Raw genomic sequence first — 27,562 nt, forward strand, 5'->3', positions numbered from 1 at the left:
GACTCAGACCTGAGCCTGTGACTCCTACTTGCTCAGTGCTGGTCCTGTCCCCAGCTCAGTTGGCTGTAGCTGGCAGTTTTGTCCACCCCTCCAGCCCTGGCCGGCACACCCACAGCGGTCTGCGGGAGCTGGCCGGAGGGTGCAGTCTGGATGCGGTGGCTGGAAACAGAGAAGAAGCAGTAGGGGGCACAGCCAAGCAATGACTTTATTGTCTCTGGGAGGTGAAGGCTGTGGTCCCACCGCACCTCTCTGCCTGGGCCGATGACTTAGGTGGCCACCGACAGAGGTGGCCCAGATGGCGGGGGTGGAGGCACCAAGACCGCAGAGCCGGTCAGAGCCAGAGCTGGGGCTGGGCCACCCTCTACCTTGCCGGGCTCCTCCTACCCGACACAGGGCCCCGGGGCCGTCCACTCAGGGCAGGCGTCGCTCTCCCCCACGGGGAGCCAGGCTGAGCCCCGGGATGTGTCAGCGAAGGGGCCCTGCCGGGGACGGGAGAGGTGGCCGGGTCCAGGGCGAGGGGACGGCGCTTCCTCCCGCCCAGAATCCCAAGAGGGGGGGAGGCAGGCCCGAGGTGGGAGGACAGGCTGGGCTGCGGGGTGGGCGGAGGAGCTCTCACCACGTCGCCCAGAGGAGGCTGAGGCCCAGGGGGAGCAGGAGCCCCCCTGACGAGGCCCAGAGACGCCCCTGCCGGGCGGGCGGCCCGTTGCAGAGAGACCCGGAGCAGCACTGCCTGACGACCCTGCGGGTCATCCCGGAGCCTGACAGCCACGCAGACTTCATGTTGCTGTTGGGACATCTGGGAGCACAGCGCTTGCTGAGCAGAACTCCCACCCCGAGTCCTGCGCAAGAGAAGGGAACGCGTCCAGGGCGGCGGAGGAGCCGTGGGGGTGGGGGGTGCCCTCCACGAGGCAGCGGAGGCCGGGACCACACCTCGGAGTCAGAGAATTGTTGGTTCCTCAAGGGCTGCGGGGTAATTCCTCCTGATCCCCTCACAGGCCGGGCCCCGCGTGGCAGCGGGCGCCTGGCTGCCCAAGGTCACCTTCCAGGTCACAGCAAAGACAAGGTCCAGGACTGCTGGCCCTGGTCGGAGCGCTTTCCTGAAGCCACCCTCGGCCTGGACACTCGGGCAGCCCAGGGTCTGGGGGACCATGGGCAAAGGCGGCAAAGCCAGGCAGACAGAAAAGGGAGGGTCAGCGGAGGACCGGCCGCCTCAGCCAGGCTCACAGGCGACGCGCAGGGACCTGTGAGGGACCATCAGGGGGAGGCAAGACACTCAACGCGAGCCGAGCTGTAGCCGAAAAGGGCCACCTCTCCTGCGCTGGGCTGGCTGTGCCGTGCTGGCTTGTCCCGCATCTGCTGTGTGCCCTGCACCACACTGAACCACACTCTGCTGTGACACGACAGCTCTCCGCACGGATGGCATCGAATCCGAGGCTGCTCAGCGCACGTGGCTTAGGACAACCCCAAGGAACGAAGAGACGGGCCAGCCTCCTCCAGAAGCCCCCAACCTCGGGCAGCTGCCTCCCCCTCGTCCTTTGCTCGGGGCGAGGATCGGGCGGAGATGAGGCAAAGGCTGGACACAGGCGGGGGGGCCCCTGAAAGAAGCCCTTTGCAACTCCTGCTCCCTGGATAAGGGGTCTCCATCCCCCCAGCCTTCCAGGCCAAGACATTGGGAACATAAAACTTAGGGCAGCCAAAGAGAAAGGAAACAGTGCTATGAAACGAAGGCGAAAAGGTTCAAACGATGTTTGCTGAAAGGGTTAATGCCCTCGCCACGTGCGGGGCAGGGCCAGGGCCTCAGGCGGCAGAGGAGGGCTGGGCCTCCCTGATGGTACAATTCCTCTGAAAAGCCATGGAAACCTGCCAGAAAGGTAAAGGCGGAAAGGAAGCCTCATGCTCGCGATGCGGGGGTGACGCTGGTCCCTGAGCGGAGCAGCCCTGGAAGGGACCCCAGAGGCAGGGTCATACATCAGAGCCGGTCCTGCCTCCAGAAGCCCTGCCACCCAACATGCGCGTTCTTGTATCTTTGCTGGAAAATCAGAAGAGGGGAGATCTCCCGTGGTTCATTGTGGGGACCCCCCCGGATGAAGGATGCTCAAGGCCCCTGGGTCTTGAAGCCACAGAGAGACACAGAGAGGTCGCAGCTCTCCCAGCTGGCGGCCCCGGGCCATCCAGCGCAACCGGCGGAGCATGAGCACTTCCGGTTCTCTCTGGGTGGCTTTTTGCTTTTATAAAAGAGCGTTTCTAGCAGTTTGCTAGAGGACGTTTCCGAGGCGCTAGGGATCTGGGAGCCTGGCTGGTGAAATACCACTTAGGCCCTACAGTCAGCCAAGTGGCTGTGTGGCCTGTGGGCAAGTGTCCTGGAGCGCCCCTGCCTGGGGGGACCCTCCTCTCCCCCGGCTGCCCTCTCGCCCTCCAGCTGCTGACTTCCTAATGCAGTTATGTTGAAGGATCGATTTTTTTTTTTTTTTTGTCTTTTTAGGGCCGCACCCCCGGCATATGGAGGTTCCCAGGCTGGGGGGCCAGTCAGAGCCACAGCTGCAGGCCTACACCACAGCCACAGCCACGCCAGATCCAAGCTGCGTCTGCGACTTACACCACAGCTCGCGGCAACTCCTTAACCCACTGAGCGGGTACAGGGATCGAACCCTCATCCTCATGGATACGAATCGGGTTAGTTACCGCTGATCCACAAGGCGACTCCAAGGAACTCATATTTGGAAAGGAGAAAAAGATGGTCCCACCTCAGAGTCTCAGGTAGCGGCCGGGGTTGAGTGCAGAGGAAGGAGAGGCCGCGCCCCAGGCCTCAGGGCGCCCCTGCCCGCAGCCCCCCAAAGATTCGGCTCGAGTCACCGAGAAGCCCCTTCCGCGCTCGCCGGGGACTCACTCCGGACGAAGATCACCGTGTTGGAGACGCAGACCTCGTCGGCGGAGGCGCAGGCGGCGGGCCTGCAGGACCCCAGGCTCTTCACTTTGAAGCACTGGTAGCAGCTCAGGTTCTTGCCTGCGGGGAGCACCCGCCGCGGTGGAGCCGCGCCCCCGCCAGCCTGGAGCCCCTGCCGCCCCCGCAGCCCCCGGCGGCCCTTACCTGGCTCTGCGGCGCCGCCGGCGCACGCCCGCGACCCCAGCAGCGCCCACAGCACCAGAAGCAGCCGTCCCATGACGCCGGGCGGCTCAGCCTGCGGGGAGGCGGGTGGAGCAGAGGAGGAGGCTCCCCCGCCCGGGCGCCCCCAGCTCCCCCGCCTCCGTCCCCGATGGACCCTCCTCATTGGAGGCCTCGCCTACCCTGGTTCTCAGGAACCTCCCTCTCAGCCTGATCCTTCCCCCTGCACCTTCCCTCCCGGCTGCGGAGAGAGTCGGCCCACCAAGGGCAGGAGGGGGAGCGGGGCTCCCAGCCCCTCGCTCAGCATCTCCCGCTCAGGGGAGGGGCTCCCGGGGTCCAGGAGGCCTGGGGGAGGCGGCTCCCCGGTGGGTTCATGCCCTGGGCCGGCCTCGGCCCGGACCAGCTCCGGAGCGTCCTTCTCTTCCGGTAACAAACTCGTGTGGAACGGGGCCGGTTCACACCGCGGGCACAAGGGACCACACTGCTCCCGCCCCAGAGGCTCAGGAGCGCTGCCACGTCCCGCAGGTGTGGTGGGCGGTGCTGCGGTTTGGAGGCGGAGGGATCATGGAGCCGAGAGCCGGGGGCGCTTGGCCGAGGTGCAGGGCCTTCCAGAAGCGAAGCGTCGCGAGCCAGGCGCGGAGCTGGAACCCGGGAAATAAGGGTCCGGGGCCAGATGGGGAAGAGCGGGAAAGGGAGAGGGGGGAGAAGGGGGGGAAGGGGGGAAGGGGGAGAAGGGAGGGGGGAAGGGGGGAAGGGGGGAGAAGGGGGAGAAGGGAGGAGGGAAGGGGGACACTGAGTCTATCTTTTGGGGGGACAATTCCACCCAGTGCCAGAGGAGTGGTATCGAGAAAGGTACATGGCACCATATCCCTCAGAAGAGAAGCCGTGCGGCTTGCAGATGCTAACGTGGCCCCTCAGAGACAAGGCAACCACCGCCTTATGAGGCAGGAAGCAGCCCTTGTCTCCTGGGGATCTGCTCACCTTGAGCCAAGGGCAGACCCGAGCGCAGCAGTACATGAGAAAGGAGGTACCACGAGCCGTCTGGGTTTAGCCAGGGAGTGGAGAGTTGATTTACCTCTTGAAAATCAATGAAATGTGCCATATGAAAAGCCCAAAAGGGGTTCCCTGGTGGCTCAGGGGGTTAAAGAGCTGGCGTTGGCCCTGCTGTGGCTCGGGTTGCTGCTGTGGTGCTGCGGGGTGCTCTGCTCCCCAAGAAGGCAGGCGGTTCCGACGGCCCCTGCGTGGCGAGGCTGCTGACCCGCAGCTCTCAGTCCAGCTCCCAGCACCCCCATACAGGAGACGGACCGTTTCTTTCTGAGGGTGGCTTTGGCCTGAGCCTGTCTCGCTCAGATCCTTGGTTCCTTCCTCCCGTTCCCTTCCAGCCTCTCCAGCGATACCCACTCTGCCCAGCAGGTGCCCCAGGTACAAGGTCAGATCTGCCAGAAGTTTGCCTTTGTTTTTCATCGTGAAGGTAAGTGGCGTCTGTGGTCGCTCCATCTCCTGAGCGTGCTCAGGGCACGGGGAGGGTGGGGCCCTGGTCCCTGGCTCTGTGGACCTGAACTCCTTGCCTTGCCAGAAACAGCAGAATTGGACATAGGCGGCTGCGTTTGTCCTCGGGCAGCCCAGAACTCAGCGGGCTTTTTCAAATTGAAGATTCTGAATTTCTAATTGCTAATATAAATACATTTGGCTTATACAGATCTTATAGACAAGAACCCTTTTAAATTCATGGATTCAGGAGTTCCCTTGTGGCATAGCGGGTTAAAGAGCTGGCATTGTCACTGCAGCAGCTCAGGTCGCTGCTGTGGCACAGGTTCAACCCCTGTTCCAGGAACTTCCACATGCCTGCTGAAAGCACAGCCAAAAATAATTTTTAAAAAATAGATAGGGAGTTCCTGTTGTGGCTCAGTGGAAACGAACCCAACTAGTATCCATGAGGATGTGGGTTCCATCCCTGGCCTCACTCTGGGGGTTAAAGACCTAGGATAGCCACAGCTGTGGGGTAGGTCACAGGTGTGCCTCAGATCCTGTGTTGCTGTGGCTGTGGTGCAGTCCAGCAGCTGTAGCTCTGATTTGACTCCTAGCCTCTGAACTTCCATATGCTGCGGGCGCGACCCTAAAAAAGATAAAAATCAAAGCCATAGCTAGAATGATAAATTCACACTTTCTTTCCAATAGTGCTTTCTGCATTAGTCGGGTTCTTTACTGATGAGACACAATGGGAACTCCCTAGAAATTTTCTTTTATTGTCTCCTGTGTATGCTGGTAACGTTTATGAAGAGTCCTCAGGATTTTCTACGTAGACAAACATGCTTTTGCAAATAAAGACAGCTTTACTTCTTGCTTTCTGATCTGCATGCCTTTTATTTCTTTTCTTGCCTATTTGCCCGGTAAAAGGAGCAGAAATAGGCAGCCTTGCCTTGGGGAAGCGCTAGTCTTTCACCTTGAAATGCCCTCTTAGCCATAGGGTTTTCACACATTGCCTTGTGGGTGTGGGGAAGGTCACTTCTGATACTGATTTGCAAGGAGGGTTTATGTGGATTGAGTCAGATTTTGTCAGTGGCTTTTCAGCCTCTATTGCAATGAGCATATTTTCTCCCCTTTATTTGCTTATTTTATTTTTTATTTTATTTTTCCGGTCAGGTCAGGAGCATGGCCAGGCCAGCTGCTGTGACTGCGACCCTAGACCACGGGCTCCAGGGAAAGCTGCACTTCCCCGAGCAGCCGGAAGAGGGCGGCATCGCGCCAGGAGTCCCGGCGGCCGCGCGCGGGCAGGTGCCCCTGCGCCCACCTGGGGGGAGACACTGCAGGGAGAAGGGTTGAAGGGAGAGGAAAGCCGTCTCTTGAAGAAGGTCCCGGAAAACCAACTAGGAAGCAGAATGAATCTGCCTTATCTGAATTAAAACGTTTGAAAATATGAACGAACACCTTGCATCAGACGTTCAGCGCCTCAAAACAAAAACAGGCAATAAAAAGAAGACACGAAATGAGAAGTATTGAGCGTGAGGAAGGACATGGAGGAAAACGGCAAGACCGGCCCCGAAGTAAAGCCTCACCTGCCAAGTTCCAGGCAGCAAGCCCTTGAGATTGCGAGTCGGAAGCCGCAGGGAGACAGGCAAACGAGAGGACAGTCTGGCCTAGGTGGGCAGGAAAGGGGGTCGCCTCTTCCTGGACAATGACCCGGAATGGTGACCGCTGAGACAATGCTAGCAAAAATTTTAGAGACAGAACAACCCTTGGCGCCTACGTCCACAGCATATACAAAAAAAAGGGTTGATAGCAGCCTTCTCAGTGACGACATAGAAAGCAAAACGCTGTGAAGCAGAAATGATTTTTTTTTAAACTCAAGAAAATAAAGGCTGAGCCAGGTATTTTATAGAGTCACGGATATAATCAAGACTCAATGCTGTAGAAATTTTTTTTTTGGTTTTTTTTTTTGTCTTTTTGTCTTTTGTTGTTGTTGTTGCTATTTCTTGGGCCGCTCCCACGGCATATGGAGGTTCCCAGGCCAGGGGTCGAATCGGAGCTGTAGCCACCGGCCTACGCCAGAGCCACAGCAACGCAGGATCCGAGCCGCATCTGCAACCTACACCACAGCTCACGGCAACGCCGGATCGTTAACCCACTGAGCAAGGGCAGGGACCGAACCCGCAACCTCATGGTTCCTAGTCGGATTCGTTAACCACTGCGCCACGACAGGAACTCCTGTAGAAAGTTTTTGAAGCCCTAAACTTTGATTTCAGTAAAAAAGGAAAAGAAATGACAATGCACAAATCAAATTCCCGATTCAAAACAACTGTGGGGAGAAAAAACAAGAAAGCAAACAGAAGCAAAACACAGGGAGAAAAATCATAAAGAAAGAAGCAGAAGTAAGGGTGCAGAGAACAAATCCCAGATGTGATTAATAAGGCGAACGCCTGGTTCTCTGAAAAATGGAAAGAACTAGGAGTTCCCGTTGCCTCTCAGCAGGTTAAGGACCCACTGTTGTCTCTGTGAGGATGTGGGTTTAATCCCTGGCCTTGCTCAGTCGGTGAAGGATCTGGTGTTGCTGGGAACTGTGGTGTAGGTTGCAGACTTGGCTCAGATCTCAAGTGGCTGTGGCTGTGGGGTAGGTCGGCAGCTACAGCTCCGATTCCACCCCTAGCCTGGGAACCTCCATATGCCCCTGGAGTGGCCCTAAAAAAAAAAAAAAAAAAAAAGAAGTTTAAATGATAACAGACTCTTTCATGTGCCCTTATACAAATGGAAGACCTCAGATGAAGTGAATGCCTATGTAGGCAAATACCCTTCACCAATATTTTAGTGAGAGAAAGCTTGGAGAGATGAATTTCAGTAGAAAATAAGGAAACATAATTAAGATATACCCCAGAACAAAGGGCCAGGATCAGATGATTTCACGTAAAAGCTCTTCAAAGACCAGACGTTCCCCAAAGACATATAGATTATTTGAGAACATAAAAAATAAGAGAAGGCTTCCAAATTTTTTTAAACAAAGCTGCTATTATACTGATAACCAACCTAATAAAATTTTTAAGAAAGAAAAATTACAGAACAATAGCTCTTAAATATATTGGTGAAAAAAAAATCTTAAAGAAATATTAACAAACAGAATCCAACCACATGACAAAAATAATACCCTATGACAAAGTAGGATATATTCCTAGGTTTCAGTGATAGTTAAATATCAGGGAATTTGTTAGTATAATTCATCATATTAATAGATATAAAAATAAATATCATAAGAGTAAATCTATAGATTTTGAAAGTACTTTCGAATAGATTAATTATCCTTTTTATTATTATTATTTTTTGGCTGTGCCCATGGCATGCAGAAATTCCTGGGGCAGGGATCGAATCCGTGCCACATCAGTGACCTGAGTGGCAGCAATGACAATGCCAGCCTCTTAACTCACTGGGCCACCAGGGAACTCCAGATACCCTTTCTTAATTAAAAATAGTCAAGAAAAATATAATCTCTTAAAGTCATCATTTTACATTACGGGAAAAATACCCAGTATAAGAAGAGCGTGCCTGGAGTTCCCATCATGGCGCAGTGGTTAACGAATCCGACTAGGAACCATGAGGTTGCGGGTTCGATCCCTGGCCTTGCTCAGTGGGTTAAGGATCCGGCGTTGCTGTGGCTGTGGTGTAGGCCAGTGGCTGCAGCTCTGATTAGACCCCTGGCCTGGGAACCTCCACATGCCTCGGGTGCGGCCCTAGAAAAGACGAAAAGACAAAAAAAAAAAAAAAAAAAAAAAGAAGCCCGTGCCCATTACTGTTTGAAATTCCGTCCGAACGTAGTCGCTGATACAATTATAAAATATTAGACAATTAGAGGCCTTAAAATTGAAAGAGAAATTGGAGTTCATGTGTTACTCAGTAGTAACGAACCCAACTAGGATCCATGAGGATGCGGGTTCCATCCCTGGCCTCGCCCCGTGGGTTAAGGATCCGGTGTTGCCGTGAGCTGTGGTGTGGGTCACAGATGTAGCTCGGATCTGGCGTCGCTGTGGCTTTGGTGTAGGCCTGGCAGCTACAGCTCTGATTGGCTCCCTAGCCTGGGAACCTCCATATGCCGCAGGTGTGGCCCTAAAAAGAAAAGAAAAAGAAGTTAAATCAGTTCCATTTGTAGATGATATGACCGTGTACCTGGAAATCCTAGAGAATAAAGAATAAAAGGAACAGTTTTGGAAAACAGCCAGTAATGAGTCAGGATGCAAAGTAAGCACATAAAATTTGTCGCCATCAGAGGGAGCCCGGGATTTGAGAGGATGAAGCAGTCTGGCGGTCAGATGCTCCCACTGGACCAAGAAGAAAAAACCAGGCCACCTGCAGGTGTCACATGTCAACGTGTTGGGGACCTGAGAGGGACAAGGACGGTGGACTTGCCGGCACAAGCGTGGCTGAGGGGCCAGGGACTGGCTTGGCCTGCGCAGGCCGAGTTCTGGGAAAGCGAACCTGGTGAGAACCCGGCAGCCCCCCTCGCGTTTCTCCACGTGGATGCGGGCGGAGCCCCGGCAGCAGGTGGCGGCCCCCACGCGGGGGTGGGTCCAAGGCAGCAAGCACCCGAGTCTCAGGAGCGGGGTCCCCACCAGAGGAAAGAGGCCCCCTGCAGACACACAGCTGCCGTTGCTCTGAAAAGACTGGCCAGGGTTCGAGCTGGAGTGGGAGGCTTGGAAGCGGAGCCCAGAGACGCAGAAGGCCTCTGTCACCATAGCAGGCAGAGGAGCCGGGCTGCCCGGGGGCTGGGAGGAGGGAGCAGGAGGTTGCATATGCGTCTTTCAAAGCCACACTCCGTTTAGCCTGGGTGAGCAATGAGGTCCTGCTGGACAGCGCAGGGAACTAGATCCGGTCTCTTGGGCTAGAACACGATGGAAGAGAGCGCTAGAAAGAGAACGTATGTACATGTGTGCCTGGGCCACTTTGCTGCACAGCAGACACTGACGCAGCTTGTAAATCGGCTGTACTTACATAAGATAAAATGCACTCTACTCTAATACAAGTAAATACATAAATAAACCTGCAGTCCAGCCCGAGCGAGCTCAACTTCTGGCAAAGTGACCTGATGAATACCTGACACACTTGGAGCCAAAAACAGAGGAAAGGAGGCCGCCTCTCCTCAGGGTCGTGGGTGGCGCCTCTGGCTCTTATTCAGGCCGTGCCCAGATGTGCCCACTAACAAGGCGGGAGGAAAACCACGGACACAGACCAGTAGGTGGCCCTGACAGTGGAGTCACCCAAAAAGGACTTTAACTGTGACCAGTGGGTTCAGTAATAGAATTCAGGAGTTCCCGTTGGGGTTCAGCAGGTTATGAACCCACCAGTATCCACGAGGACACACGGGTCCCACCCCTGGCCTCACTCAGTGGGTTAGGGATCCTGAGGGCTGTGGCTGGGGGGCAGGCCGGCAGCTGCAGCTCTGATTGGACCCCTAGTCTGGGAACCTCCATATCCCGCGGGTGCGGCCCTAAACAGGAAAAAAAAAAAAAAAAAAAAAAGAAGGAAAGAAAAAAAAATACTTAAAAGCTGAGAGTTTTGATAGCGAATATGTGTTTCTAAAACACATTAAATAAATATTGTGTGTACTGGCCGGATTCTCCAGAGAAGCAGAACCCAAAGAATGTGCCGATAAACAAAAAGACTTACTTGTGAGAAACTGGCTCGTGAGATCATGAAACGGCAGGCCGTGTTTCAGGCCTCGGCAGAGCAGAGGGTCTTCTGCCTGGGCACAGAAGGAATTCCGCAGGAGGCAGAGTGACAAACAAATAACACTCAGCGTCCATCAGCCCGGACGCTGGGAGAAAGAGCAGAGCCAAGGGAGAGCCGCCCGAAAGCTAGTGGGCTTTTATGGTTGAGGGGACAGTGAGGAGGGCGGGGGGGAGAAGCCCACCGTCGTCCTCATCCTCGGGTATCCAGGCAGGGGTTTCTTGTTCCTGCGTGGTCAAGGCGGTACCATGATGGCAAAAAGGCTCTCACACCTCCTGAAGCATGGCAACAGCTCCGCTTCTAGCATAATGTCGCCTGTGCCCCTATGTCTGTGTTTCGTGCACTCCGAGAAGCACGTCCTAGGAAGCGTTGATTCGGGACCTCGCTGGGCAGGATGTGAGCCTCCTTCCACCACTGTTTTATTCTTCGGGGCAGGCTTTTGCGGCCAAGCACGCCTGATGGGTTTTGTCGTTAAGCAGGCCTGTTTTTGAAACTGTACACCTCAGACCAAGGCTTCAGCCTTTTTTGTGTGTGTGTGTCTTTTTAGGGCCACACCCTTGGCATATGGAGGTTCCTAGGCTAGGGGTCAAATTGGAGCTGCAACCGCCAGCCTACACCACAGCTACAGCAATGCTGCGTCTGAGCTGCATCTGCGACCTACACCACGGCCCGCAGCAATGCTGGATCCCTGAGCCACTGAGTGAGGCCGGGGATGGAACCTGCGTCCTCATGGACACTAGTTGAGTTCTTAACACAATGAGCCACAAAAGGAACTCCCAGTCATTTTTTTTTTTTTTTTTTTAAGGGCTGAACCCGAGGCTTGTGGAGGTTCTCAGGCTAGGGTTCCAATCAAAGCTATAGCCGCTGGCCTACACCATAGCCACAGCAATGCCAGATCCTTAACCCACTGAGCAAGGCCAGGGATCGAACCTGCACCCTCATGGATGTTAGCCATATTTGTTTCCACTGAGCCATGACCGGAACTCTGACCCACAGCTTTTAAATGAAAATCGCACAGCTGTTCCCAGGACTTGCTGAAGTTCAGGTTCTTGATGTCTCAGCACAGAAGGAATTCCGTGAGAGGCAACGTGAAATAAATCTACTTTAATAAGATTATTGAAGGTTTATTGAGAGGGATAAAGTATGGGCTGTCTCAGAGGTGAGAGGCCCCAATATATGGGGTGTTGAGCTTTTATGAGCTGGGCAATTGCAGGAGTGGGAGGAGTCTTCCAACTGTTTCCAGGAAGGGGCGGGGACTTCCTGGAGGTGGGCCGCCGCCCACTCTCTGGCTTCCTCTGGGCAGGCTCAGAGCTGGCTCGGCGCCTGCGGCGTGTTATTCAGCTGCTGAAGTTTACGGTGGGTGTAAAGGGCTCAAGGCCCAGGGGGAGTCAGCCCACCTGCCACCTTGGACCCAGTTGGTTCTCACCAGTTTTTGGTGTCATTCTGGAAGGGCTGTACCTTGTCCCCGTCCCTCGTGGCTCCTTCTCTTGAGAGGTCACTGACTTACATGGGTCTCCCATATCCCTTCTTTCTATTTATGGTCCCCTAGTGGGATGAACTTCTTTGAACACTGCCGTGTCTCTTAACTCTGGCCCCATCAGTTGTAGAGGCTGCGAATCCCAAATGCTCAGGTTGGCTCGCGTTGGAGAGGGGTCAGTTTCTGGCTAATGGAAGAATTAAGTTGACATGAGACAGATGAATGAAAAAAATTGAACAAAAGTTTAATAAAAAACAAAATAAAAAAAACAACTGAAGGAAAACTTAGAATAAAATCATGGAAAACAAATTAATGGGAGCATAAGGGCCTGAACCTCAGTAAGTCCACACATTGGGTGAGTGATTCTAATATATATATATATTTTTTCGTCTTGTCTTTTGAGGGCCACACCCGTGGCATATGGAGGTTCCCAGGCTAGGGGTCTAATTGGAGCTGCTGCTTCTGGCCTACACCACAGCCACAGCAACGCCAGATCCGAGCCGCCTCTGCAACCTACCCCGGCTCACGGCAACACCAGATCCTTAACCCACTGAGCGAGGCCAGGGACCGAACCCGCAACCTCATGGTTCCTAGTTGGATTCGTTTCCACTGTGCCACGACCGGAACTCCAAGTGATTCTAATTTAAAACATGGGTTCAAGTCCCGATCTGGGCTCTGGCTCGGTTCAGGCCCTTGGTGCTGTCTGTTTCAAACCCACCACCGAATGGCAGAAATTGACTGCCTGATGACCATGAGCCCCCAGACCTACGGGGGCCTAAGGTTGGATAAAGGCAACCCCCTGTTAGGTCACCATCCGCCACTCAGAGACCTGTGCCCGAGCCGAGCCCGTGCCCTGTGCTGCCCCTCCCCCACCTGGCCTTGAAAAAATGCTTTGCTGAAACCCTTTGGGGAGTTTGGGGTTTTAGAGCCCAAGCCACCCGGTCTCCTTGCCTGGCCCCGCAACAAACCTTTCTCTGCTCCACACGCCGACGTTTCAGCTTGTTCGGCCTTGATGGGGTTGGAGAAGGACAATCACACGGGTAGCTGCGGAAGTCCCGGTAAGGGACCCTAGACAGAGAGGGAAGCCCAGGGGACTTTGGGAGACGCTGTAAGTTAATAACTGCTCGAGAAAGCCATCTGAGCGAGGCAGGCTTGCTTGACTATGGTGGGGGCAGGAGATATGCCTCAGGTCATGGAGGGGGGGGCATGAGGCCTGCATTCAAGTTCAGACCGAGGGCAGGAGTTTAAGGACCTCCCTTCCGCTGATTTGAATAAGCACCGGGTCAGTGCTAGTCTGACCTCATAGGGTCAGATACTCTCTTTCCAGATACCAAGGAGGAGCTACCACTGGAAGAAAGGAGAAGAGGCGGTCTTTTCCCACCCCTTCTCCCCTTGGAGGGTAAAACTGCAGCCCACCCGATCCTGGGGCAGAGCCTCGTCGCCTGCCTGCTTGCATCTCTCACGAGCATCCCGTTTTAATAAATCTACTTCTCGCCTGTCACTCTGTCTCTCGCTGAAGTCATTCTGCCAGAGGCACCCAGAACCTGAACCTCAGTGTATCCAGACACTGGGAGCGTGATTCTCATTCAAAAATTGTGGGTTCAAGTGCTAAGTGCTGTCAGTTTCAGCCTCCCTGTGCGCTGGGCACGTGAACTTGTGCTAACACATATGTAAGGAAGTACTAACAGCAGAAGCACAGTGGGGAGTGTGCACTGAAAAAAGTGCACAACCTACAAGCTGGGAATTATGTTTTACTCAGTGGCATCCTGAGGACGTCAAGCCTGGGGGCCAGCCTCTCAGGTGGTTCTAAGGGACTGCTCTGAAGGGGTAAGAGGGTAGCCAGGCTCTACACGGGTTTCTGCAACAAAGACCAGGTCGTCTAAATATCGAAAGGTTGTTTTTTGTTTCTTTGCTTTTTAGGGCTGCACCCGAGGCACAGAGAGGGTCCCAGGCTAGGGGTCAAATAGGAGCTACAGCTGCCGGCTGACACCACAGCCACAGCAACATGGGATCTGAGCCGCCTTGCAACCTCCACCGCAGACCAGGGCAATGCCGGATCCTTAACCCACCGAGCCAGGGATCTTCGAACCTGCGTCCTCATGATGCTAGTCAGGTTCGTTAACCTCTGAGCCACGATGGGAACTCCAGGCCGTGTCATTTTTTAAAAGGTCGTGCCCTGCCCCCTTCCCTCCTGTTTCAATTGTTCACTGAGGGAAAGAGCACAGATCCTGCCAGGAACTGGGGAGACTCAGGGAACTAAAACTCAGAGGAAAACAAGCCTCCACCATCTCACCAACCCAGACACGCGCGTGTGCACGTGTGTGCCAGGCCTGTATTCTTCTCTATCGAGTAGGATGCAAAGATACCGCATGTTCTAACCGCTCACGTAACTGAGTGGCTGTAAAACACCCCAGTGTTGGCACATGCTCCCTGATCCCTTTACCAGTCCTTATTTTTTATTTTTTAGGGCCGCACCTGCCGCATATGGGGGTTCCCAGGCTAGGGGTCCAATCAGAGCTACAGCTACCAGCCTACACCACAGCCACAGCAACGCCAGATCCAAGCCACATCTTCAACCTACACGCCAGATCCTTAAGCCACGGAGTGAGGCCAGGGATCAAACCTGCATCCTCGTGGTTACTAGTTAGGTTCTTAACCCGATGAGCCACAGCGGGAACTCCTCCTTCTTTCTTTCTTTCTTTTGTTTTTTTGCTAATTTTCTCGGTTGTTAGTACGGAAATCCTGTTGACTTTACCCTCAAGTTATCCTGGGGTACAGTCACCGGTCCCAGCCTCCCAGACACGCCCCCTCATCCTGTCCCAGTCGCGCCGCCTTGACCTCACCAGGCCTGCAGTGGACTCTCCGCCAGGACGAGCCAGCGTCCAACCACAAGCCTGCCCTCCCTCCCACCGCCCCCCTCCTCCCTCTCCTGGAATATTCCAGGCACACACCAACTACCCGCTCCCCTCCCTCCCTGCGGGAAGCCGTGCTCCTAGATCTTCCACCCGGCCAACTCCTCACACGCTTTTCTGTTTTCTGTCTTCGCTCAAAGGCTGCCTTCCCTGGCAGGATCATTTAAAATTTAAATGGGAAATGACAAAATTAAATTAGAAATTGCAGCTCCACTCACACCCGCCGCAGACTCTGCTGGAAAGGCATCACATTCCATTATCTCGTCTCTCTCGCACCCCTGATATCTCGGCAAGGTGCTTATTTATGACTTATTTATTCGTTGTTGATTGTCTGTCTCCCAGAATTAGAAGTGAAATTCCCCTTAAGCCGGAGCAATTTCTTTTCTTCACTTCCGAATTCCAAGTACATCAATACTGAGCGCAAGACAGAGTGAACTGGACAGGTGCCCCTGGTAAACGGAGCAGCCTGACCCAGAAGTGACCGCCGCGATTGCAATTTGGGGAGCAAAGGAGAGGACGATGTTTCTAGCTTCCTGATGACACACGTTGCCAAAGTCCCCGGCAGATTTACCGCCCGTAGGTTCTCACTTCCACGTGTGAGAGAAAGAGCTGCAGTAAAGCTGCGCCTCCGAATTAGACAAGCCCCGCGGCTCCCCGCCTCCACCCCGCCTTTTCCTGGAGGAGGGCGAGGCCGGAGCCGGTCCTCCTTGGGGGGCCGCACCCCTGGGAGCAGCGATTCCTGCAGTAAAACGCAGGTGCTTTTTCTTGAACCGCCTGGGGCTGGGAGACTGAGGGAGGTGACCCACGGCTGGCCCCTGGCTCCGGGTGTGCAGGTGGGGAGGCTTCACCTTCACTCCTGGCTGGTGGTGGCGCCAGCCGTGCGTTCGTGTAGACGGAGAGGGACGTCCTGGCCTGCAGAAGCACGGCAGGGGCCAGTGCGGATGCTCAGCGTTCCGAGGGTTCGCTGGCGGCTGGGGTGGAGTCCCAAGCCTTGGTTTGGAAAGGTGCTGGATGTGTCTTGGAGGGCACCATCAGAGTACCACCCACGGTGGGGTGGCTTCCGTGACAGACGTTCCCACGGTCCCGGGCACTCGAGGTGCTGGTAGGGCTGCTCCCCGGGCCTTCGTCCGCGGCGGGCAGATGGCGCCTTTGGTGTCTCTGTGCGTCCAGCTCGCCTCTTGGAGGAGGCATCACCCCCACGGGGCCAGGTCCCGTCTGGAGGACCTGTTTAACCTTTGTCACTTCTGTAAAGACCCTCTCTCCAAATAGTCACATGAGGAGGGATGGAAGGTGAGGGTTTCACCATATGAATTGGGGAGCATGGAGGGGGGGCTGCACGATTTCGTCCCTAACAGACGCCAGTGGTCAGGGATTCGGGAATCCGCTTTGGGGTCCGCTCTGGTTGGGACTCCGTTTTTTGTTATTGAGGCGTGGATTCGTTTCAGACACCCTGTTCGGATTGTCTTCCTTTGCTGCCGTCACTGTCACTGCTCTCGTCCCCACGGGACATCCTCATTCTTCCCACTTCCCGGGGAGGCCACCCCTGGCGGCATGGAGGCCACGAGGGCGCCACGTCTGTCCATGCCCTTCCTTGTTGGCAAGTCCTTCTTCGGTAAAAACCCTTGATTTGACCAAGGGTGGCTTGGGAACGTCCAAGGCTTCCTCGGGAAACTTAAGATCTCCCAAACTGGCTCGTTGACGTCTTCTCGGTCAGCCTTTAGGGTGCCTGCCTCCAGCGGGGGCTCTCAAGGGACCAGGGACCCTAAAAACACCCCCTTGGGCCAAGAAGGGTCAAGGAAACAGACTGCAGGCGTTATCCCGTAGGTGAGCTCTGGGGACACCCAGACAGCTGCTGGCTACCCCCTCGGCACCTCAACCAGAATTTGGTCCACAGCCCCCGTGAGGCTGCGGGTCAGGCAACAGGAAGTCTTGAGTCTCCCGAAGCGCTGGTGGGAAGAACCCATCCTTGCGTGGGCCAGGTGACCTCAAATTGCCTCATTTGCCAGAGACAAATTCAGATTTTTCTCTTTTTATAGAAAGTGGGGCAGAGACTAGAGCCGACTCTTTTTCTCAAGCAGTGAAGTGTGCTTCTGCCTGACTCACAGCTAGGGTTTCGGTGAACGCCAAGACTCCATCTCTGTCGTCCTGGATGCTGATGCGTGTATGTGTATGCGCTCGGCTGCATCTGCATGGTATTTTCTTACCCCCAGATGATGTTATTGAATTAATTTATAAAATCCCATAGAGAAGCTTGTTCTAGCCTGATGGCTGAGACATAAATACTTACACAAGTAAAATATTCCTTAAACTCTCATAAATATAGAAACTAACCCAAGAGCTGTTCAAGCTCAGGTGATTTGGAAAATCTTTGGTAAATAAGCCCGTTTAATATTGTCAACTTAATGAAAACAGCGGTGTCTTCTGAGTTGTCAGCATTAAAGATAACATGAGCATACATTTGATGCTATTTGGATTTATTAGTTGAATAAGCTAGCGCTATATCTACTAGATGTTGAAGGTTATAAAAAGTATAAATTCGATCTAAGAGCAAATGGACAAGAAAGATGCACTAAAGATGAATTGCTTGATGTCTGTTAGCTCATGTATATTAAGTGCAGCCATAAAACAAAAAGAAACCAAATGTATTTTACATTTAAATTTGTTTTTCTGTGATTTGGGGGGTACTGATGTACACATGCTGTAAAAATGGTTCACAGGAAAATAACTTGAGGTGATGACTAGTTTAGTTTAATATCTCGTGAAATTTTCAGAGTTCCCCTCATGGCTCAGCAGTTAGCGAACCCGACTAGCATCCATGAGGACGCAGGTTCAATCCCTGGCTTTGCTCAGCGGGTTAAGGATCCGGCGTTGCCGTGAGCGGTGGTGTAGGCCGGTGGCTACAGCTCCGATTCGACCCCTGGCCTGGAACCTCCATATGCTGCAGGTGTGGCCCTAAAAAGACAAAAAAACCCCCAAAACCTTATGAAATTTTCATGACTAATCCAATCATATTAAGTTGATGTAAATGAAATGGAAGTTGTATGAATGGACTTTTCAATAATTGTTATGTTTTATAGCATGTCTGCTTTAAAAAGTTTCCAAAATCTTTTTGGCAGTTTCGGGTATCTTTAGACTTCTGCTAAATTGAGTGATAGATATTTGTTAAATCCCCAGATCATGTTTAGGTAATAAACTACAGAAATGTTAATGACTCAGCATAAGGTGGCTTTTATATATTTTGGCTTCTTATTTAAAAATATTACCGGAGTTCCCATTGTAGCTCAGCGGTAACGAACCCAGCTAGTGTCCACGAGGATTCGGTTTGATCCCTGGCCTCGCTCAGGGGTTAAGGATCTGGCGTTGCTATGAGCTGCGGTGTCGGTTACAGACGTGGCTCAGAGCTGGCATAGCTGCAACCCCTAGCCTGGGAACTTCCATATGCTGCAGGTGCAGCCCAAAAAAGAAAAAGAAAAAAAAAAAAGGACTTTGATATCAATGGTATGGTAATGGAAAACTAGAGTTTGATTTTTCTCTCTGTTAAAAAAGTGAACTTTTCTTGGTTCCTGGTCTGGTCTTGGTAAGAGATTGTAAAACAACCTTCTTTAGCTCGTGAGTCATCTGTAATCCACCCAGAAAATAAAAATGCTGTGTTTCCTCAGAATAATTTCCTGTGCTGGGTATTGACTTTGTCTTGTTCTTGATTATTGAAGAGACAGTGACCCTCCATTTGAAGAGAGCTGGGGTTTGATTTTTTTCTTTACAGCTGTGTTACCTCCTGTATTTACTTTTAGAGCCTTTTATTGTCATGTTGGCTAAATAGGTAACTACTGTTTCGCAGTGACCTGCGATCCTATTTAATCAAGTGTTCAAACCTTTTGACATTTCTGATAACGTTGCCTTCTCCAATAGAATCCTAAAGAACTCTCGTGGATCTCAAACAGACATTGACGTGTTCTGGAGAGTCCCTGGAAAACAAAAGCGTTGATTCTTTCACCTCGTAGAAGGGGAAACATCAAAAACAATGAGATTTAGGAGTTCCCGTCATGGTGCAGTGGAAATGAATCCGACTAGGAACCAAGAGGTTGCGGTTTCAATCCCTGGCCTTGCTCCGTGGGTTAAGGAGCCGGCATCACCATGAGTTGTTGTGTAGGTTGCAGATGCCGCTCGGATCCTGCGTTGCCATGGCTCTGGTGTAGGCTGGCGGCTACAGCTCTGGTTCGACCCCTCTGGGAACCTCCATATGCTGCGGGTGTAGCCTTAGAAAGACAAAAAAAAAAAAAAAAAGAGAGAGATTATTGCCATGCTGTTACTTCCCTGTCTGGCAAGTGTCCCAGGACTTCTTTGCCTGATATTAGACAACTGCAGAATGGCCCACAGGACTTTGAGACGGTTCCACTGGACTGAGCGGGGCTTTCCAGAGCTCTGGTGGAGAAGCCAACAGCATCATGAAGCTGTTAAGCCAAGAGCAAGCAGAGCAAAAAATTATGACACGGGACGGAGTGGGCGAAGAATGAGTATGATTTTGTTTTCAGAAACAAGGAATGCTTTTCTATTTGCTCTTCATTTATGACTCATTAACAATTCAGCAGACTGTATTTCTGTAAACAGAAATGAAATATTTATCTCTTTCTTCCTGCCTACTCTTCCCAGAATTCAGAAACCCCAGTTGAGTATTTTTTTTTTTTTTTTTTTTTTTTTTTTTTGCTTTTTAGGGCTGCACCTGTGGCATATGGAGGTTCCCAGGCTAGGGGTCTAATTAGAGCTGTAGCCACCGGCCTACACCACAGCCACAGCAACATCAGATCTGAGCCACATCTAAGACCTACAGCACAGCTCACGGCAAGGCCAGATCCTTAGCCCACTGAGTAAGGCCAGGGATTGAACCCACGTCCTCTTGGATACTGGTCGGGTTCATTAACCACTCAGCCATGACAGGAACTCCGCAATTTTAAACCATCTGGTAGGTGCACTAAAAATGGTAAGAAAGGTGAAGTTAATATTAATAATGTATTTTATTTAAACCAATATATCCAAAATATCATTTCAACATGTAATGAATATTTTCAAATATGAGATATTTCATGTTCCTTATTTTGAACTGTCATAAATAAAACTCCAATGGGTATTTTTAACTTAAAAAGCACCTGAATTTCTACTACCCGGATGTCATGTGCTCAGTAACAACACATGGCTGGTGGCTCCCATTTTTGGACTCCAGATTTGGAATATCCCCAAATATACACATTAGGGGGTATATGTATCAGGACCATACCTGCTGCACATGGAAGTTCCCAGGGGAACTTAGGGGTCAAATCAGAGCTGCAGCTGTTGGCCTACACCACAGCCATAGCACTACCAGATCTGAGCTACATCTGTGGCCGACTCCACAGCTCGGGGCAGTGCCGGATCCTTAACCCACTGAGTGAGGCCAGGGATTGAAGCTGCATCCTCAGAACATACACGTAACGGAAAGTCTCCCAGGAGTACAACGTCTGCGACTAAATCACGAGGAACAGAGAATCTGACCGACATCTAAATGGGAAGGAGACTGAATTGAAAATCAAAACTTCCTAACGAAGGAAAGCTCGGGGCCAAATGGCCTCCCTGGGGAAATTCCACCACACATTTCAAAAAGGGTGCGCATCCATCTTCCTCCATCTCTTCCAGACAATTGAAGAGGAGGGACCCTTCCAAATTCATCCTGTGACACCCTCATGACCCCGATACCAAAGGCGGGTGGAGACATTACAAGACGAGAAAGTTACAGACGAATATTCCCTACAAGAAAGTTCCAGACGAATATTCCCTAGGAGAAAGTCACAGACGAATATTCCCTGTGAACAGCGATGCAGAAATCTCAGCAGCATGGTGACAGTCCAAATGCAACAGCGTAGGAAAACGAGTACACACCACGAATCGGTGGGGTTTATTTTGGGTATGAGAATGAATTAACACATGAAGACCACTAAGTGCAGCAGACCACAGTAACCGCACGAAGGGAAAGACCCAAGGTCATCTCAATTGGTGCAGCGACGGCGCTTCACACATTCATCCTTTCGCCTTAAAAACACGTGACGAACTTGGAATAGAAGCAAACTACCTCAACACGACAAAGGCCGCAGAGGAAAAACCCAAAGCTAACTTCCTACTCGATGATAAGAGACTGAAAGCCTTTGCTCTAAGATCAGGACGGAGGTGAGCATGCTCGCTTCCGCCGCTTCGACTTCGCACAGTGCTGGAGGGCCTGGCCAGAGCAACTAGCAAGGAAAAAAAAGAATCTGAATTGGAAAGGAGCAGGTAAAATTATCTTTCTTCACAGTTGATATGCTCTTGTAAATTAATCTGAAGACTGCACGTACACACACACACACACACACACACACACACACACACACACACGCCTGTTAGAACTGATAAGCAAATCCAGCAAAGTTGCAGCATACAAAACCAACATGCAAAAATCAGCTGCGTTTCCACACACCAACAATCAGAAAAGGAAATTACAGAAACAATTCTGTTTACAAGAGCATCGAAAAGAATAAAATCCTTAAGAATAAATGTAACCAAGGAAGCAAAAGACTTGTATGCTGAAAACTGTAAAACGCTCCTGAAGGAAATTAAAGAAGACACAAATAAATGGAAGAATATCCCATTCATGAAGTGAAGACTTAATACTGTTATGTTATCAATATACTAAACGGATCTACAGATTTAATCCATACACTGTCAAATTCCCAGTCATGTTTTTAGGAGGTATAAGAAAAACCTGACCCCTGAAGAGCCAAAACAGTATTGAAAAAGAAAAGCAAAGCTGAAGGTCTCACATTTTCTGATTGCAAAACTTATTACAGAGCTGCAGAAATCAATCGAGTGTGGTACTGGCAGAAAGACAGACTGTAGACCAATGGGGTGAAATAGAGAGCCAAGAAGAAAAATCCTTGCGTATGCGGTCAAGTGACTTTCAGCAAGGCTGCCAAGATCATTCAACAGACAAAAGACAGTCTCTTTCACAAACTGGCTATATCCACATGCAAAAATTAAACTCAATGTGGATCAAAGACTTAAGGCGCAAACTCTGAAAACACAGGGGAACGGCTTAATGACATTGCCTTTAGCAATGATTTCTTGGCTATGACACCAAAATCACAGGCAACCAAATTAAAACTAGATAAATCTGACGACATCAAAATTTTAGAACATTTATACATGAAAGGACACAATCAACAGAGTGAAAAGACATTCTGTGTAACAGAGAAAATATTTGCAAGTCAAATACTTGAGAAGGTGCTAAAATCCATACTATATAAAGATCTATAGCTCAGCAACAACAACAAAATAACCTGACATGAAAATGCGCAAAGGGGAATTCCTGTTGTGGCTCAGCATGTTCAGAACCTGATGTTATCTCTCTGAGGATGTGGGTTTGATCCCCGGCACTTCTCAGTGGGTTAAGGATCTGGCATTGCCTCAAGCTTCAGGTAGTTCACAGATGCAGCTTGGATCTGGTAAGGCTGTGGCTGCGGCATGGGCCACAGCTGCCACTGCAATTGCCCCCGAACCTGAGAACTTCCATATGCCCCAGGTGTGGCCATAAAAAGAAAAAGAAAATAAGCAAAGGGCTTGAATAAATGTCTTCAAAGAAGAAAGAAGTGGCCAGAGACACTTGAAAAGATGCTTGACATCGCTAGTCACTGGGGACATGCAAACAAACATGCCAGTGAGATGGCACCTCACACTGATTAGGGCGACTGCGTCCAAACAAAATGAGGCGGTCCTCTGTGACCCAGTGTTGTCACTGCTGGGCTCTGTCCATTGCTGGGGCACTAGTCCGATCCCTGGCCTGGGGACTTCCACGTGCTGTGGATGAAATCAAAAATGTAAGAAAAAAGTGATAATAATTTAGCACGCATTAACAAGGATGTGGAGGAACCAGAACACTCATGTCCTGCGGGTGGGAATGTAAACTGGTTCAGCTACTGTGAAAAACGCTATGCTAGTTCCTCAAAAAATCAAACCTAGCATTACCATATGATCCAGAATTCCCCTTCTGGGTATATACCCAAAGGAAAGAAGGGTCTCAAACAAGTATTTGTACGTGTTCCCTGTAACATTATTCAACGTAACTCAAAAGTGGAGACAAAGGTCTGTTGGGATTTGATAGGATTTTTGCACTGAGTCTGTAGACTGCTTTGGGTCGTGAAATGATATCATATCAATTTGTCTCTGAATCCATGAATAAATAAACACAACGTGATCCATCCACTCCACAAAATATTATTCAGCTTAAGAAAGAAAGACAAGGCTCCCTCTCGCCACTACTATTCAACATCATGTTGGAAGTCCTAGCCACGGCAATCAGAGAAGAAAAAGAAATAAAAGGCATCCAGGAGTTCCCATCGTGGCGCAGTGGTTAACGAATCCGACTAGGAACCATGAGGTTGCGGGTTCGATCCCTGCCCTATGCTCAGTGGGTTAACGATCCAGCGTTGCCGTGAGCTGTGGTGTAGGTTGCAGACGCGGCTCGGATCCCGAGTTGCTGTGGCTCTGGCGTAGGCCGGTGGCTACAGCTCCAATTCAACCCCTAGCCTGGGAACCTCCATATGCCGCGGGAGCGGCCCAAGAAATAGCAACAACAACAACAACAACAACAACAACAACAACAAAAAAAAAAAGGCATCCAAATTGGAAAGGAAGAAGTAAAACTATCACTGTTTGCAGATGACATGATACTATACCTAGAGAATCCTAAAGACGCTACCAGAAAACTGTTAGAGCTCATCCACGAATTTGACAAAGTCGCAGGATACAAAATCAATACACAGAAATTGACTGCATTTCTATACACTAACAATGAAAGAGCAGAAAGAGAAGTTAGGGAAACAATCCCATTTACCATCACATCAAAAAGAATAAAATACCCAGGAATAAACCTACCTAAAGAGGCAAAAGACCTGTACTCTGAAAACTATAAGACGTGGATGAAAGAAATCCAAGATGACACAAACAGATGGAAAAACATACCATGTTCTTGGATTGGAAGAATCAATGTTATCAAAAAGGCTATACTACCTGAGGAAATCTACAGATTCAATGCAATCAATCCCTATCAAATTATTAAGGACATTTTTCACAGAACTTGAGCAAAATATTTTAAAGTTTGTTTGGAAGATCAAAATGCCCAGAATAACCAAAGCCATCCTGAGAAAGAAAAATGGAGCTGGCAGAATCAGGCTTCCTGTCTTCAGACTATACGACAAAGCTACAGTCATCAAAACCATATAGTACTGGCACAAAGAAATATAGATCACTGGAACAGGATAGAAAGTCCAGAAGTAAACCCATGCACCTACAGCCAACTCATCTATGACAAAGGAGTCAAGAATATACGATGGAGAAAGGACAGCTTGTTCAATAAGTGGTGCTGGGAAAACTGGACAGCCACTTGTAAAAGAATGAAATTAGAATACTCCCTAACACCATACACAAAAGTAAACTCAAAAATGGATTCAAGACCTGGATATAAGACCAGATACTATAAAACTCCTAGAGGAAACACAGGCTAAACCCTCTCCGACATAAACCACAGCAATATCTTCTCAGATCCACCTCCTAGAATAATGACGATTAAAAAAAAAAATAAACAAATGGGACCTAATTAAACTTAAAAGTTTCTGCACAGCAAAGGAAACCCTAAACAAAACGAAAAGACAACCCACAGAAGGGGAGAAAATCTTTGCAAGTGAATCAACTGACCAGGGATTAATCTCCAAAATTTATAAACACCTCCCACAGACAGCTCAATACCAAAAAAAAAAAAACAAACAACCCCATCCAAAAATGGGCAGAAGATCTAAACAGACACTTCTCCAAAGAAGACATAAGATGGCCGAGAAACCCATGAAAAGATCTTCCACGTCACTCATTCTTAGAGAAATGCACATCAAAACCACGCTGAGGTACCACCTTACACCAGCCAGAACGGCCATCATCCAAAAGTCTCCGACCAGTAAGTGCTGCAGAGGGTGTGGAGAAAAGGGAACCCCAGGACACTGCTGGGGGGACTGTAAATTGGTGCAACCACTGTGGGAAACAGTATGGAGAGTCCTCCGAAAACTCAAAACAGAATGGCCATTCAATCCAGCAGTCCCACTCCTGGGCATCTACCCAGAGAAAACCACGACTCGCAAAGACACACGCACTCCGATGTTCACTGCAGCACTATTTGCAATGGCCCAGACATGGAAGCCACCTCAGTGCCCATCGACAGAGGAGTGGACCCAGAAGAGGTGGTCCATACACACCATGGAATGTGACTCAGCCATAAAAAGGAACGAAAGTGTGGCATTTGCAGCAACACGGATGGACCCAGAGATTATCTTGCTAAGTGGAGTCAGTCAGACAGTGAGACACCAACATCAAAGCTTTCACTGACAGGTGGAACCTGAAAAGAGGACGGAATGAACTTGTTTGCAGAACAGAAACTGACTTACAGACTTTGAAAAACTCATGGCTTCCAAAGGAGACAGTTTGGGGGTGGGTGGATGAACTGGGGTTGTGGGATAGAAATCCTATAACATTGGCTTGCGATGATTGGTGTGCACCTATAAATGTAATAAAATTCATTGAGTAAAAAAGAAAGAAAGAAGGAAAAGAAAGGACATGCTGACACACGGTGCAGGATGGCAGAATCCAGATCTCGCAGACACGCTCCTGGAAATAAGCCAAAGAGGAAACACGTTACACGGTTCCACAAACGAGGCCCTAGAGGGGCCAGATCCAGAGGCAGAGCACAGAGCAGCGCTTTCCAGAGGCTGAGGGGGAGGCGGGGAACCTGGGCTTCCCGAGTACAGCGTTTCCACGTGGGAAGCAGGAGAGGTTCTGGGGCCGGACGGCGGTGGCAGCTGTGCAGAACATGTCTCTACGTTTGCTGCCACAGAACAGAACATTTAAAACGGTTAAAATCACCGATTTTATAAAGTGTCTATTTCATCACAATAAACAATTCATGAAACACACAAATACACATGCACACCCACGGCCACGTCTCTGGTCCCGCCCTGCGTTGATGGCCTGCAGTGCACCGTGACGGGTGACCAAGGGGAAAAGCTATGGGCCACGGCAGCAACAGGCCTGATCCGCACGGTGGCCCCAAACTGTTCTGGGGGCCTGTCATGACGGCACAGCACCCGGAGGTCTGCCCGGCCAGCCAGGCATTTGGCTCGACGGGCCTCAGCTTTAGCTCCAGCCTGCCCTCAGTCGTGGCCTCGGCCTTGACGGCGGCTGGTCCGTGCTGGCCCTGACGTGTGGCGCGGCCCTGAATGCACGTGTCCTTGGGTGTCCCGTGGCTCTCCATCTTCTTCTTGGCACCCAGACTCGTTTTCACTCCTGGTGACGGATGGCTTTGGATCCTATCTTTCCCTCGGACTTAGAGAGGACGGAGGTGGAGAGAGAGGGAGGGAGGGAAGAGAAAGGAAAAGAAAGATGAGACAGAGGCAGAGACAGAGGAGAAGCGGGTTAAAAATCCTTCACTTCGGAGTTCCCGCTGCGGCTCAGGGGTTCACGAAGCCGACTAGCATCCATGAGGATGCAGGTGCGATCCCTGGCCTCGCTCAGTGGGTTAAGGGTCTGGCATTGCCGTGAGCTGTGGTGTGGGTCGCAGATGTGGTTCAGATCCCGCCTTGCTGTGGCTGTGGCGTAGGCCGGCAGCTGTAGCTCTGATCGGACCCCTGGCCTGGGAACCTCCATATGCTGCAGGTGCAGCCCTAAAAGATAAAGACAAAAGACAAAACAAAACAAAACAAAACAAAAAACAACAAAACCCTCCATTTTGCTAAAGGGATCAACCCAAGAAGATATCACAGCAGTAAATACACGTACCCATCAGAGGAGCACCTAGAAACATAAAGCAAATATTAACAGACACAAAAGGAGAAACTAACATTAACACAGCGATAGTAGGGAAATTTAACACCGTGGAGCTTCCGGACAAAACACAGTCAGTACCCGCTCTGACACAGGGCTTCGCAATATTATTTTGGACACATCTCATCAAGCAAGGGAGACGGAAGTAAAAATAAAGGGGATGAAATCAAACTACAAACCTTTTGCATAGCGACGGAAACCGTCAACAGAAACGACAAGGCCACCTGCCGAACGGGGAAGATGTTTGCAAACGATATATCCCCAAAGGGGTTAGTGGCCAAAATACACAAAGAACTCAACATCAAAAAACAACTCAACATCAAAAGACAACCAGTCTGGGGGGCGTTCCCGTTGTGGCTCAGGGAGGGAAGAGCCTGGCTGGCATCCATGAGGACGTGGGGTTGATCCCTGACCTCGATCACATTTAATGAAACAGACACTGAGTCACAGACACGCCGAACAGACAGGGGGTGGCCCCAGGGGAGGGAGAGAAGTCGATCGAGGCACAAGCTTCCAGTCACGAGCTGAGAGTCGCAGGGACGAAGCGTTCAGCCCGGGCGAAGGAGAGTCGTAATTACACGTCGCCCGTGCACAGTGACGGGCGGCAGCCAGACGTGCCGTGACGGTCATCTGGGGACACATGCCAACGGCAGGCACATCACCACGCCATGTAACAGGAACTCATCCCGAGTCATAGGTCAATTATGCTTCAAAACCAACCAAACTCAGAGACAAAGAGAACAGGTTTCTCGTTACGGGAGGGGAGGGGAGGGGATTGAATGACCCTCGTTCAAAGGTGCCAACTTTCAGGGGTAAGTTAAAGAAGGGCTGGGCATGTAACCGACAACACGAGAAAGAGAATTCTCACTCCTGGGGGTTATCAACCAACGTTAAGAGCGTCAATCCTGAGTTCGCATCACAAGGGAAAAAAAGAGATCTTTT

At 50.9% G+C, this 27,562-nt stretch overlaps 1 protein-coding gene across 1 annotated transcript; it reads right to left on the minus strand.

Annotated features, from left to right (window-relative positions):
• Positions 1 to 3,765, minus strand: LY6L (lymphocyte antigen 6 family member L). Its single transcript, XM_021088762.1, has 3 exons — positions 3,089 to 3,765; positions 2,888 to 3,004; positions 1 to 839 (listed from the first exon to the last, which is right to left on the minus strand). The coding sequence occupies exons 1-3, from the start codon at positions 3,267 to 3,269 to the stop codon at positions 613 to 615; spliced, it is 525 nt and encodes a 174-aa protein (XP_020944421.1). The 5' UTR covers positions 3,270 to 3,765; the 3' UTR covers positions 1 to 612.

This window comes from Sus scrofa, chromosome 4 (assembly GCF_000003025.6).
Source record: "Sus scrofa isolate TJ Tabasco breed Duroc chromosome 4, Sscrofa11.1, whole genome shotgun sequence".
Taxonomy (NCBI): domain Eukaryota; kingdom Metazoa; phylum Chordata; class Mammalia; order Artiodactyla; family Suidae; genus Sus; species Sus scrofa.

What these genes read in the sequence shown, in the direction of transcription:
- LY6L (XM_021088762.1), bottom strand. Translation starts at nt 3,269, where the DNA reads ATGAGGAGGGTCCATCGGGGACGGAGGCGGGGGAGCTGGGGGCGCCCG. An exon ending in CGGCGGCGCCGCAGAGCCAG is followed by an intron (nt 3,005 to 3,088) that starts GTAAGGGCCGCC and finishes TGCTCCCCGCAG; the next exon opens with GCAAGAACCTGAGCTGCTAC. An exon ending in CACGGTGATCTTCGTCCGGA is followed by an intron (nt 840 to 2,887) that starts GTGAGTCCCCGG and finishes TCTCTTGCGCAG; the next exon opens with GACTCGGGGTGGGAGTTCTG.